We start from the raw sequence: 14,509 nt of genomic DNA on the forward strand, positions 1-14,509 counted from the left end.
AGGAGGAGGAGGAGGAAGAGAAGGACAAGGAGAAGAAGGAGAGGAGGAAGAAGAGAAGGACAAGGAGGAGAAGGAGAGGAGGGGGAGGAGGAGGAGGAAGGAAGGAAGGAAAAAAGAAAAGGAAGGGAAGAAAGAAAGAAGAAAGAAAAAAGACAGACAGAAAGAAAAAGAGAGAGAAGAAACGGTAAAAAATAAGGGTCTTCAGTTGATGGAACTGTTTTGGAAGGCTTAAGTAGGTGTGTTCTTGTTGGAGAAGGTATGTCACTGGGGAAGGGCTGTGAGGTTTCAAAGATTCAAGTAATTTCCAGTCTCTCTCCCTCCCTCTCTCTCTCTTCCCCCTCCCTTCCCCCTTCCTCATTCTGTGTGTGTGTGTGTGTGTGTGTGTGTGTGTGTTAAAAGGTAAGAAAGTGGATGACAAAGTGCGCGCACAGTAAACTCGGAGTTAGATGGAGATAAACTCATGAAAGGGAAGCAGGAGACGCGGTTTGAAGGTAGATTGTCAGTCCAGCATCCACCAGTGACAGTGCCTCAACCTCGATTGAGCATTTCACCAGCACGTCCAAGACCCAATAGCTGATCCTCCAAGAGGAGGAGGAACTGGGCCTACGTTTAACCTTAGAGCACCTAGAAGAACGAAGGAGAAGGGGGAGAAAAAGAGTCCATTGTTCCTGAGGGTAGAAGCCTGGACTGGTTGGTCACCAGCTTCGATACCAGTAGGTGCTCACTTGACAAGTGGAGTGTTCTACTGTTCTGATAGGTTCCAGAGTCTTACAGGATTTTGCTTGCGAAGTGTTCTGCAGCTCTCTGTGCAGCTTCGGAGCCTCTGTACACCCTGTATCTAACATTGTGTATACTCCATCCTTGTGTCTGTAGAGACAGGACCGAGCCTGGTACCAGGCAGGGGCACTTAAATATTGAAAGACTGAATGAATGCGCGATCGCCTTTGTCTATTGTGTAGAGTGGAAGAAGCGGAGACACGAGGGACCCTCCCTATTCACTGTGGTCCACCCCCTGGAATCAAAGCATCTTTCTGGGAGGGAAGCGGGGCTTGGGGCTGCCCTCCGGCCTCTCGCTGACCTCTCAAAAAGCGCGCTTTCCTGGATACAGAGCTCAGTCCTCCAAACCCCGTCATCTGACTCTCGCTGCCAACTCCCCGCCCCAACCACCCGTCTCCCAACCCGTGCAGCCCCACAATGGTTCAGCCCTCCGCCATTTAGAGCGAGGAAGGTTGGACCACTGCTCGCACCGTGGGGGGAACCCGAAGCCCGGCGGAGGGATCCCTCCGGAGCGTTCCGACGGGAGGCGCCCATTGGTCGCGAGTGCGCACGGCCGCCGCTGATTAGTCCGCCCGGGACGCCGGCCCCGCCCAAGTCCCGGAGGCCCAGGGAGAAGCCGGGCGGAGTTTCGAGAGGACGGAGCAGGGCGCGCGGGGTGGTGGCGGCGCAGGTGAGTGTCCCCCGCCCGGGGGGCGGCCTCCGGGGCGTGGAGCCGTGGCGGTGGGGTGGAGCTGGCCGCGTCAGGACCCTAAACACGGACCCTTCCCCGCTGGCCGGGCCTCCGGTCCGCCCCTGCTCTCTGCTTCCAGGACGCTCCCTGTTGGTGTGGTGGGTCAGTGTTCCCGACCCTTCCCAGGCCTCTTCCCAAAGCTGGCCGGGGGGGAACATAGAGACCCAGGTCGGGATAACAGTAACACCCGCAGCACTAGTTTGATGACTCCCCCACGCAAGCCCGGATCGGTGTTTCCTCGTCCGGCGCTTGTGCTGCACAGCGTTGAATCAAAACACCCTCCTGGGAGGGGTTGTTAACTTGTTTTAGAAGTGAGGCATCAGTGCCAGAGAGGTGGAGTAACTTACTCAAGGTCACACAGCTAGTAAATGGCCCATGGGGCTTAGGGACCCGTATCCTTTGAGTCCAGGAACTAGTCCCAGACATCAGCCCCTAGACTCACGCCCACCGCCACCCCCATATTCACTTCGGAGCCGCACCTGCTGGGTTTTGCTTTCTTCTCCGCGCCCACGGGTCACTAGACAGCTTCCAAGTTGCCCTCGTGTCCCTTCTCTGAGTTGGAGAGGCAAGGCCCAAATGCCATGGGTCGCTTAACCTCATTTCCTTTCCACCCACCCTGTCCACTCTTCACTGTAAGAGGGATGACTGGGAGCATAGAGACTTGGTGTCTGGGGAGCGCGGGGACTACAGGCGCCAAGACCGGTCAAGCTGTATATTCACGCCCCTCAGCCCCCGCCCCGGAAACACTGGAGAGATGAAACCTTCAGGATCCGGTTTTTCAAGAATGAATCCGAAGCTTCTGCCCTCCCCCGAAGCAATACTGTGCTGTTTAGGAGGGAGGGACGACGGGGCAGGTGTGGTGTCCCCTAAGCCAGGAGTTATCTGAGCCCCTGGAACAACCCCCTTCCTCTGCTTCCTGCTTCCCCCACTTGGCTTTTCTGTGACTGCGGGGTTGCTGAGTTTCAGGCCCTTTTTGGGACAAGAGTGCTGGACTCCGGAAATCCATCCAACCCACTTCCCTTTAGCTCCTTGAAGACAGACTGGAGAGGTGCACACACTTAGCTCTCTAGCACTCATGTTGTGGGGGTTTGGACCACAGGCAGTCGGGATGTAAGACATACATTCTACAATTCAGCCCTTGGGGAACCCGAGGTTTCATACGCTAGGCAGGTGCCCTACGCCTGAACTACACACCCATCACCTACAGATAATGAGCAGCCACTGTGCCCGGCAGCATATTTTGCTTAGAGGACTCCAAACACGGGACAGAGTTTCCTGCAGTCTGGTGGGAACAGACAATCAGGTAACAGACAGCCATTGCAGATCCTTGTAAGTGCTGTGCTGTCTCAGCATCACTGGGCACGGGGGTTCTGGAACACCCACCCCCACCCCCGGGCAGAGCAGAGCGTCCAATAGCGACAAAAGTAATAAAGCTAGAGATGTGATTTAGGGGAGTTTGCTGTGCCTGGTACACAGGACTCTCTCTCTTTCTTTCTTTCTTTCTTTCTTTCTTTCTTTCTTTCTTTCTTTCTTTCTTTCTTTCTTTCTTCCTTTCTTCCTTTCGAGTTTTCCCCTATACTGTGGAATCCCTTGCCAGGTCAGATACATATGAATGTTACCATCTGGTTTGCATTCTGAAATAGAGACACAGGTGCTGGAGAGCACTTACTGGGAGTTTGAGGCCCGGCACCCAAATGGTCCAAATGGTCCAGGCTCACTAGTGGTGCAGACGACAGACAGACATGCAGTCTCATCGCATACAAAAAAAAAAAAAACAAAACCTTAGAAACTAGAGACATAAAGATCAATAACAGCTGAAAGCTTGGAAGATGAGATGTGTTGTCAGGGTAGCATATAAGTTCATAGGCCTGAGTCCTGTAGGCCATGGGAAACTCTTTCAGTGGGCTGAGGCAAGCCGGCTGCCTGGAGAATTCTGGAAAAGGCCTTGCCAGGCATAGGCACTGGTGTGCTTGGGGCCAGGGAAGGGAGCATGTAAGGTTCTGGAGGTGTGGCTCAGCGGTACAGCCCCTGCCCAAAATCAGTCAGGGATAGAGGAGGGGGCGTGGCTCATCAGTAGAATACGTTCCTTGCAGATAAAAGGTACTAGTTTCACTTGCAAATAATAACATTTCCTGAAGTGATGGGCACCCCATGTGCAGCATAGTCTTTGGAATCCCTGCAGTACCCCGAGAAATGTGACTTGTGCCAAATTTTCGGATGTGGAAACCAGGGCCTCATGAGGTTACGCGCTTGGCTTTGTCTGTGATACTGTTCAGTGGCAAGGGTGGGGCTTGCATCCAGGCCACCAGGCCACACCTCAGGGTCTTCAGTTCTAATTCATGAGCCAGTCGTTTTCCTCAGAACAAAACCATGCAGAAGCCATGTAGACAGAGGAAGCAGCTCATGTGATAAAGTGCTTGCTGGGCCAGCTGAATTTGACAGTCAGGACCCACATGGAAGTGCCAGGCATGGCAGCTTGCTGTTGTTACCCCAGCATTAGGGACATAAAACAGGAAGACATGTGGGGCTCATTGGCCAGCTGACCTAAGTGGAGGGCTCAGTCCCAGGAGAGACCCTGTCTCAGACAAAGTAGGGTTGGGGATATGGGCTATAACTTAGTGGTAGAGTCTTTGCTTAGCATATGGGAGACTCTGAGGCGACTTCCCAGTACAGAATAGAGTGGGCACACGGGCGAGATGGCTCGGCAAAGTAAAGGCCCTGCTGCCAGGCTAGGACCTGAGTTTGACCCACATGGTAGAAGGAAAGCACTGACTTTCTGCACTCCCATTGTGGCAGCACACGTGCACACAAATGTGATTTTTGGTTTTTTGTTTTTCTGGGTTTTTGTTCTTGTTTTGTTTTTGTTCTTGTTTTTTTCTTTTTTGTTTTTGTTTTGAGACAGGGTCTCACTGCGTAGTTCTGGTTGTCCAAGAACTTGCCTTGTTCTTGCCATGTTAACCAGCCTAGCCTAAGAGTGATAATTTTTTCTGTGTGTGGATGTGTCACTGGCACTCATGTCTGTGCACTCAAGAGGGCGTCAGAGTCTCCCTGAAGCTGGAGTTAGAGGCAGTTATGAGCTGCCATGTAGATATTGAGATTCGAACCCAGGTCCTATGGAAGACTGGGCAATGCTCTTAACCACTGAACCATCTGTCCAGCTTCAGTAAAATTTTAAGCGAAGTAATGACTCTTGGAGACCAGTACCCAAGGTTGGCCTCTCACCTCCAAGTGCACCTGCACATCCATGAACGAGCACATAGGGCCGGAGACACGGCTCGGCTGTTGCCTGCACATCCATGAGTGAGCACATAGGGCTGGAGACACGGCTTGGCTGTTGAGAGTACTTGAAGTTCTTGAGGACCTGAATTTGGTTCCCAGAACCCATGGTGGATAGAAGGTGAGATGGCTTGGTGGGTAAAGGCAGTTGCCACCAAACTTGGTGACCTGAGTTTGACCTCCAGGACCAACATGGTGGAGGGAAAGAAGTCAGTCAGCTAAGTTGTTCTCTGAGGCGTGCACACATACATGTCAGGCAGATAAATGGAAACAAAATGCTGAAGTTGATGAAAAAGAAAACAGGTGATGGTGCAAGACATTAATCCCTGCACTCGGGAGGCAGAGGCAGCTCTCAGAGTCTGAGGCCAGCCTGGTGTACACAGATCGAGTCCCAGAACAGCCTACACAGAGAAACCCTGTCTCAAAAACCAAAAACAAAATAACAAAGAGAGTTAACAGGCAATTCACAAAAGAGCCAATCAAGAGCATTAAAAATCAAGAGCCAATCAAGAGCATTAAAACTGTATAAAAGGCATTGGGCACCATTGATTATCCCAGAGTCCAAAAGCAAATGGACAGGGAGTAGTCGCAGCGCCCCCTGCCGGGCAATGTGCTGCAAGCAGGATAAGGGTCAGGATAAGGGGAGATGGTCAGTACTGCTCAGCCCCTCGGGGCACTCGCTCATCCAACAGTGGTTTGCCCTGTGCTGTTCTGTGCAGCCAGGGTTCCACATACTGAGGGGTAGACATTAGTGACAGAGCTCTCCCTCAGCAGTGGGCAAAGACATAAAATACCCATCCTAGCTGAAGGGAAAAGGAGGGTGCGGGGCAGCAGGGGGAGCAGCCACTACAGAGACCGCGGGGCAGCTAGCTCTGGCCTAACTATCTGAGCAGCGGGGAAGAGGCCCCAGTGGCTAAGGAAGAGCATGCCACATGGGCATAAAGGACAGTGGATGCCTGGGGGATCAGAGCAGAGAAGGAAGTGACTGTTTATAGGGTCATTCTGGCTGCTGTCTTGACAGGAAACTGGAGGGTAACCGGAAGCCTGAAGACCCAGAGGCTGCTTTGAGTGTGGGTGAGTGGGATGAATAGCTCTCCGGAGTGAGAAGAGTGCATGGCTGAGCAGGGAGCCCTCTCGGGAGGATGTGATCCAGCCAGCTGCGTGCCCTTCTACCTCAGGAGAGGCTCTGCGGAGCACAGGCAGTTCCTGGTCCACAGGACATGGAGTTTGGTAGGGAAGCTGAGGAGGAGGAGGGTCAGGAGTTCAATGCCAGCCCGTGCTACTTAGTGTGACCCTGCCTCAAAATAAGAGAGATGAATTTAGCCAAGTGTGGTAATAGACACCTCTGTCCCTAGGACTCCGGAGGATGATGCCGAGATCACGAGTTCAAGGTCAGCCTTGGCTATAGCAAGTTTGAGGCCAGCCTGAGCTACATGGTGGGGGAGTGGGAAGGCAAGAAGGTGAAATGTCACTGAGGATAGGTGTCAAGGCCAAGGAATCTCCTCAGGGGATTGCAAATGAAGCACCCTTGAGGGAACTTGTATTGTGGCTTTTTTTTTTTTTTTTTTGCTTTGGACAACAAGTGACTTGAAAATGAAATCAGGGTCTGGGTGTGGCCCATGACTACCTAGTGTTCAGGAGGCCTCCCTCATCCCGGCACTACCAGAAGGAAAATGCCACCTTCTCTTGCCCCCCTTTCTCCTCCCTCCCTCTCTCCCTCCTTCCCTCCACTCCAGCCACACCTTTCAGAGATGTGCAGAACGTGTAGTACAGGACGCTGTGCTGTTCCCAGCTACCTAGAATAGTCTTATCCTGGAGGGATAATGTGTGGGAGGGAGGTCCTAGAGATGGGACCAGGGCTTCTCTGACACCAGGCTTTTACTGCCGCTGGGCCACATGTTACAAGGTTCTGAAGTGTATGGTCAGCGCCAGCTGGTTTATTGTAGCTCTCGTAAGTAAATCAGAAAAATAGCTTTCTTCCCAGAGATGGTCCAGAGTAGGGGTACAGCCCAGCAGGCAGCTGTGGGCTGAAGTTCACCCCATTTGCCGCCTTAATATCTACTATGTCTGCAGTGTGGTAAACAGATTGTACATCCGGCATGATGCTGCTAATCAGGGCTGGGCATGGTGGCACGCGTTAAAAGTCAGATACTTAGAGGCTGAGGCAGGAGGATCATCGACCAGAAATTCAAGACTAATCTAGATACTATAGCAGGACTCTGTCTAAAAAAATATAAAATGAACCTGGGGAGTGGGAAATAAATACACCTTTAATCCCAGCACAAAGGAAGCAGAGGCAGGTCCGAGTCTGAGGCCAGCCTGGTCTACAGAGTGAGTTCCAGGACAGCCAGGAATTATTATTATTATTATTATTATTATTATTATTATTAAATTAATTATAAATAAAATAAGTACATGAATATAGTAAGTACTGCCCCCTAGAATATGTTTGTTTTCTAGAGAGAGGGAGAGAGAGAAGTAAACAAGAAGCAGCTCAGAGACCAGTGCTGCCACAGGTGGGGGCAGGGGGCATATGGGGAGATCATTGAGAGGCCCTGCCTCAAAGGACTGAGGTGGAGAGTGACTGGGACACCACTGCTTCCTTTGGCCTGTGTGAGCACAGGAGCACACACGCACACACAGTGCCTGCCTACGCACACACACTTGTTTGGTGGGTGCTGGAAGCCAGGGACAGGATTTCTCTTTGTAGCGCTGGCTGGCTTGGAATCATTGGCAGGCAGGCCTCGAAGTCACAGAATGCTCCACCTTCTGAGCACCGAGGCTTGCCTGGAAGTGCCAAGCAGGGTGCTGGAGCAGCAGCTGAGAGCTTCCATTTTATTCAGAGGCAGCAAGCAGAGACTGACTGACTGACTGACAGGCCTGAAGTGGGCTTTTGACACCTCAAAACCCACCCTTTAATGACACATTTCTCCAAATAGTCTGTTAAGCAGGAACCAGGCATCCACATCTATGAGTTTATGAGGCATTCATTCTCTTGTAGACCACCACAGCTTCAGTTACTAAGGAGCCATGCAGCCCGAGGACATTACCACAGCCAGCTATCACTGATCACTCTGTAGGGACAGTACTGCTCTGGAGGCTCTTACCCCAGTAATTAAATGTTTCTGTGAGGATGTGTCACATGCTTCTTCCTGCTAGAACTCACTGGTAGAGCCAGTCATCCGCCAGCCCTGTCCCAAGGGGCGTGGCAGGGACACTCTATGCACTCTGTGCTTTGAAGGAGAGACTCAGAAGGGTTTTGTTTCCTGTGTGTGTGTGTGTGTGTCACACGTGTGCAAATGTCTATGGAGGCTAATCTCAGGTGTCACTCCTCAGGAGCTGTCCACTTTGGGTTTGGTTTTTTTTTTTTATTGCATGTGTTTGTTTTGCGTGCATATGTGTTTGTGTGTAGGTACACATAGCCCAGTACACAGGTAAAGGTCAGATGACAACTGTAGGATCTCTCCTTCCTTGTGAGCCCAGGTGCTCAAACTCAGGCATGCAGGGGTGATGGTGGCAAATTACCGTTACCCACCAAGCCATCTTGCCAGCCTCCCTCTTTGGTTTTTGAGACAGGGTTTCTCACTGGCCTGGAACTCACTAAGTAGGCTAGGTTGGCATTGAACCCTAGGGATCCTTTTTTCTCCAGCTCTGGGATTACAAGCGCATTTTACCACATCTGTTTTGTTTGTTTGTTTGTTTGTTTTTTTACATAAACCATATCCAAACTCAGGCTTTTTGCACATAGCATTAATGAAGGAAGCTGATAGAAAAATGAAAAGAAGCTGGGTGTGGTTTCCATCTGTCTTTCCAGCATTTGAGAAGCCGAGGCAGGAGTTTTGTGAGTTCTGGGCTAGCCTGGACTACAAAGTGAGAAAGCAAAGGACAGTGCCAGTGCTTTACCCTCCCTTCAGTGCGCAGTGGGTGTGATCAGAGCAGGATGTATCAGGGACCTCCTGGGAATGAGGATTGAATGAGGTCACAGCAGGTAGTGTGGGCTTGTAACAGGTACCTCTGTGGGGATTATTGCTGGGCCGGGTGATGCTGTCGTTAGCACGTGCTCCACCCTGAGCTGCACCCCAGCACCTGGGCTGTGTAGAGTCAGCTCTCTACCTTCACATCCACTGTACACAGAAAATACTTGGGCAAGGCGCATGTGCTGCTATATCCCTGTAATCCCATCTACTCTGAGGTCTGAGGCAGGAGGATTGCAGGTTCAAGGGCAGCCTGAACAACTAAGAACTGCCTCAAAATAAAAAAGTAAGAAGCAGCTGTGCGGTGGTGGCGCACGCCTTTAATCCCAGCACTCGGGAGGCAGAGGCAGGCGGATTTCTGAGTTTGAGGCCAGCCTGGTTTACAGAGTGAGTTCCAGGATTGCCAAGGCTATACAGAGAAACCCTGTCTCGAAAAAACAAAAACAAAGTAAGAACTAGGCATGTGGGTCATGTACAAAACCAAACCCAGGAGAGAGGGAGGGAGGTTGGTTGAATTGGTTGATTCAGGGAGAGCCCTGTACCTATGCTGAACATGGACAGAATCTTTTGTTTACTCTTTAAACAACACAGCGGAACTAGTTTTCATAGCTTTAAGAGTGTAAGCTGGGCGTGTAAAGAGTGTAAAGGCGTGGTGGTGCACGCCTTTAATCCCAGCACTCAGGAGGCAGAGGCAGGCGGATTTCTGAGTTTGAGGCCAGCCTGGTCTACAGAGTGAGTTCCAGGATAGCCAGGGCTATACAGAGAAACCCTGTCTCAAAAAAAAAAAAAAAAAAAGCGTGTAGAGCTGACTCCAGTGTATGGGACAGCGCCAGCCAAGCAGGGGCGGTGAAAGCCTCAGCAGAATGCAAATACAGCACAACACTATACGGGCGGGCGGCAACGTTCTGGAGGTATCCTGGCACCCCATGCTTGGGAGCCTGATTCACATCAGCAGCTGCGTGATGCTCAGTGGTAGAGCCTGCAGCCTGGCCAGCCTGCACCCGACCCCAGCTCTGCAAAACACAACCATGTTGGTTGATGTTGATACCATGTGGTGCTGATGGGTGGCACTCAGAGAATGAAGCCCGGTTCCCTTTCTGCAGGTCTCCCGGCCGAGTCCCCACTTCTGGCTGCTCATGCCACTGGGACTGGGGCGAAGGAAGAAAGCACCGCCTCTGGTGGAAAATGAGGAGGCGGAGCCAAGTCGGAGTGGGCTGGGTGTTGGGGAGCCTGGGCCCCTGGGTGGAAGCGGAGCAGGGGAATCCCAGATGGGCTTGCCCCCACCTCCTGCTGCCCTCCGGCCTCGCCTCGTGTTCCATACCCAGCTGGCCCACGGCAGCCCCACGGGCCGCATCGAGGGCTTCACCAATGTCAAGGAGCTGTACGGCAAAATCGCTGAGGCCTTCCGACTACCAGCTGCTGAGGTACCAGTGGGACCAAGGTCCCTTAAGAGCAAGCCACAGGCCTGGACATGCATCCCTGTGAGCTGGGGCTCATGTTTCTCACAGGCCAGCAGCCCCTGAATCTGGGAGGCGTGGCTACAGGAGGATACCGAGTTCTTATCAGGCCTTGAGAGCCTTGTACTCTAGTAGGTGGGGGTTGGGGGGGGTGTTCCCAAACAGGCTTTATGAGGCTCCCAGGTTGTGCATCTGCGGATACTAATTTCCCATCAGGCCTGAAGTAGCCCGTGTCCTGGTAGGTTGTGGAGGACTGACGGACATACGTGGTAGTTGGGTTTCCATAAGGCTTGTGCTCCCAAACACTGGGACAGGAGCAGCTTCTATTTCTCCATGATGCCCTGGAGGCATGACTCCAAGCTCGAAGCTGAGAAGCCACAGGGAGGGAGGGCGACAGTGAGGCTGAGATTCAAGTGGAGGTGGGTAGGAAGGCTGGGTGGGAGTCTAGGGTTCATTCACTCCTCAGTAGGTATCGAATGCTCTCTGTATATCAAGCTAGCTCTGAGTTTTTACCAGGACAGATATCCTGCTGGTAGCATGTGGTGAACCAGTGGACCTCTCCTTGGCTCTGGGTGTCACCAGTCCCTAGGATAGGGATGAGTTGGGAAAGGGGACCCAGGGAGGGAGGAACAAGCATCTTGCCCTACCTCTGCAGGTGATGTTCTGCACCCTCAACACCCATAAAGTGGACATGGACAAGCTCCTGGGGGGCCAGATCGGCCTGGAGGACTTCATCTTTGCCCATGTGAAGGGGCAGCGCAAAGAGGTGGAAGTGTTCAAGTCCGAGGAGGCTCTGGGGCTCACCATCACCGACAACGGGGCCGGCTACGCCTTCATTAAGGTGCCTGGGTGGGTGGCACACCCTTAGTCAGTGCTTAGGGTCTGTAATGGGACCTGGAGTGGAGCTTCCAGGGTTGATGCCTGCCCCTCCACAGCGCATCAAAGAAGGCAGTGTGATTGACCACATTCAGCTCATCAGCGTGGGTGACATGATTGAAGCCATCAACGGGCAGAGCCTGCTGGGCTGTCGGCATTACGAGGTTGCCAGGCTCCTCAAGGAGCTGCCCCGAGGCCGCACCTTCACCCTCAAACTCACAGAGCCTCGAAAGGCCTTTGGTGAGCCATCCTTGCACCCTTGACCACCCACTGGGATGACCTTGAGCTCTTAAGAAATACATATCGCAGTCCTGGGAACCACCAGCAGGTGGCACCCAAGCCTGCAATGCAAAATGGGGACAGCCCCACCCTACCCTAGAACTAAGTGCTGGCTGACAGCCCAGCCTGAAGGAAGTTGCCCCCCACACCCGACTTCCAGGAGCCATTAGCCCAGCCAAGTGCCCCCAACCCTGGCCAGCCCCCTCAGCCTGGAGAGGTGAGGCTTGACTGCTTTGTACAGCTCCTGTGCCCTGCCCCCCGTCTCTACCTGGCTTCACTAACTCTCAGGAATGAGCCTGAGGCGCCCCTGGTGTGGGTAGAAAGGGCTTATCTGGAACTCAAAAGCTATACTCGCTTCTCAGCCCTCGATCCTTCAGATAGAAGCTATCCTCCTTTCTCTCCCCAGCTGCTTTTCTGCATGACCCCCAGTTGCCCCTCACACTCCACGCAAAGTCCTGCCCCTGGAACCCAGCCCCTGTCCCAAAGAGCCTGCAGAACCTGGCGATGGTGAGAGATGTCTGTGTGAGGCCTAGGTACCTGAGTACTGTACTTACTGTATGCTGAAATTTCCCACTACATTTACCTCCCACAGATATGATCAGCCAGCGTTCAGCCGGTGGCCACCCTGGTTCAGGCCCACAGCTGGGCACTGGCCGAGGGACCCTCCGGCTCCGATCCCGGGGCCCTGCCACAGTGGAGGATCTGGTGAGTGAGCCACCCTGGGCCAGTGACAGCATTCTAATTATGTGAAAGATTCTGGACACCTCTGCTTAAACCTACTCTTCCCAACTTTGAGACCTACCATGGTCCATCGAGCCTTGGGACTCCTCCCTGTAGAGTAAGAGTCAGTAACTTCTTGTCAGAGCAGACATTAATGATGCAAGCAAAAAACATTGCCAGACATGGGATTCAGGCAGGAGGATGTCACATTCAAGGGCAGCTCAAACTGTAGATAATGTCTTAGATAAAAATATATGAAAGCCAGCCCAGGATGGATGCGTACATAATCCTAGCTACCTGGGAAGCTAAGATTTAGTGTTCAAAGTTTGGGCAACTTAGAATATGCCTCATAATAATTTCTGGGTGTTGGGGACTGAAGAGATGGCTTAGCAGTTTAGGGCACAAGTGACTGACTCTTGCAGACTGCCCAGGTTCAGTTCCAGGTACCCATAATGGGTGGCTCACAGTCATGTTAACTCCAGTTCCAGAGGTCCAGTGTTCTGACCTTCACAGGCACTAGGCAGATACTCGTACACATACATATGTGCAGCCAAAGCAATCCTCTACATAAGATAAATAATAATAACAAAACCAGTAGCTGGGGATGCAGCTCATCGATAGAGCTGTTGCACGAGTCCCTGCGAGCAGGCATCCAGTGCGTGTCACAGCACTGATATCTGTTGACATTACTGTGCTGTCTTGTCCCCACCCTCCACAGCCGTCGGCTTTTGAGGAAAAGGCCATTGAAAAGGTGGATGACTTGCTAGAGAGCTACATGGGGATCAGGGACACAGAGCTGGGTGAGTGGGGCACACACCCACACCTGGAAGGTGGGAGCGGGCTTCCAGGTCTCACCCAGGCTGAGCTGAGCCTACACCTCTGCCCATCATGACATCTGTGCCTCCATCTTTTCTCCTGCCTGACAGCTGCCACCATGGTGGAGCTGGGAAAGGACAAAAGGAACCCGGACGAGCTGGCGGAAGCCCTGGATGAGCGGCTCGGTGATTTTGCATTCCCAGATGAATTTGTCTTTGATGTCTGGGGAGCCATTGGGGATGCCAAGGTTGGCCGCTACTAAGACTGGAACTGAACCTGGACCTTGAGATAACCTGGCTTGGCCTGGCTGGGGTTTCCAGAAGGGGTGCCACAGCCAGGACCTGGGCACACAGCCTAGGCTCGTAAATCAGCAGCCTGGGAAAGGCGTGGGGTGCAAATACCCTGTGGTCCTGGCCCCACTGCAATCAGTACCACCACGGTGCCCAGCCTGGTTGGGGTCCCCGGCCAACCCCTGCCGGGTTCCCCACCTACCTCAATAGAGTACGCGCATGGGGAGGGACCAACACACCGGGCAGTCACCTCTGTCCCCAACATTTCCCACCATCAGCTGGCAACTGCCCCTTCTGTCCCCCTGGGCCTCAGTTCTCTTCGGGGTCATGACCTCCCTACTTTACTTTTTTTTTTTTCTTTTTTTGCTTTGTTTATTTTCAAGACAGAGTCACTATGTAGCTCTGGCTGTCCTGAAACTCATTCTGTAGACCAGGCTGGCCTTGAACTCGCAGAGATCCACCTGCATCTGTGTTCACAGTGCTGAGATTAAAGGTGTGTGTCACCACTCCCCGCTCTTCCTGCTTTCTTGACACCAGAAATGTAGAATGGCAGTAATGCCTTCCCTTGGGCATCCCCTACCTGAGAGGAGCCCTCTCCATTGGGGTCTGTTACCTCCCATTTGAGTGGACACTGCTGTGAACCCTGGTTCCTTGTCTTTAGACAGTGAGGAGGGAGGGAGGAGGGAGGCAGTGGGCTTTTGTGTCCACACACCCTCTCTTGGATATAGAGATTTTACTCTGGGAGCTGTTTTGGCTCTGGGGCAGGAGGGGTGGCCAGGGAAAGAATGCAGCAGCTGAAATCTATCTCCTGGATTCCAAATTGAATTAGAAGTTGGCTGCCCCACTGCCCCCTCCCCCTGGCTGGAGACCGTCAAGCTTCCAGGCAGTGCTGGAGTTTCTGGCTTGCTTGGGCCTGGTTCCCCACTCACCAAGGCCTCACCTATGCTCCTCTTGTGTGAGAGCCCCCATGTGTGGCAGCAAGGCCTGTTGCCGTTACCCTGGTTGTACTCTGGGGACAGGCATCCATGTCACAGTGCTTCACAGAGATGTAAACCTGCCAAGCTTGTTTTGACAGTCCATTTCATCCTAGGATTTAAGGAGATCAAGGAAAGGGTGGGGTGGGACCCTGGCCAGACTTGGGGAGAGGGGAGGCAATTGGAACAAGGGGAACCAGGCCAGAGGTCTCTCTTCCAGCAGCCAGTAGGAATGTTTGGGGTGAGCCCAGCAGAGATGCTGCAGGAAGGCTGAGTGAGACTGGCTCCCTGGTACCAGGCAGGAGATGGGTATCCCGGATATAGGACAAAAGCCCTGCAG

At 52.8% G+C, this 14,509-nt stretch overlaps 1 protein-coding gene across 1 annotated transcript; it reads left to right on the forward strand.

The window, feature by feature from the left end:
- Window positions 1–1,367: 1,367 nt before the first annotated feature.
- On the forward strand, window positions 1,368–13,701 carry Gipc1 (GIPC PDZ domain containing family member 1). Its single transcript, XM_021220201.1, has 7 exons — window positions 1,368–1,447; window positions 9,861–10,181; window positions 10,870–11,055; window positions 11,150–11,330; window positions 11,962–12,074; window positions 12,808–12,889; window positions 13,016–13,701. Exons 2-7 carry the CDS (start codon window positions 9,894–9,896, stop codon window positions 13,165–13,167), a joined length of 1,002 nt encoding a protein of 333 aa, XP_021075860.1. The 5' UTR covers window positions 1,368–1,447; window positions 9,861–9,893; the 3' UTR covers window positions 13,168–13,701.
- Window positions 13,702–14,509: the final 808 nt, after the last annotated feature.

Source organism: Mus pahari, chromosome 20 (assembly GCF_900095145.1).
Source record: "Mus pahari chromosome 20, PAHARI_EIJ_v1.1, whole genome shotgun sequence".
Classification (NCBI taxonomy): Eukaryota; Metazoa; Chordata; class Mammalia; order Rodentia; family Muridae; genus Mus; species Mus pahari.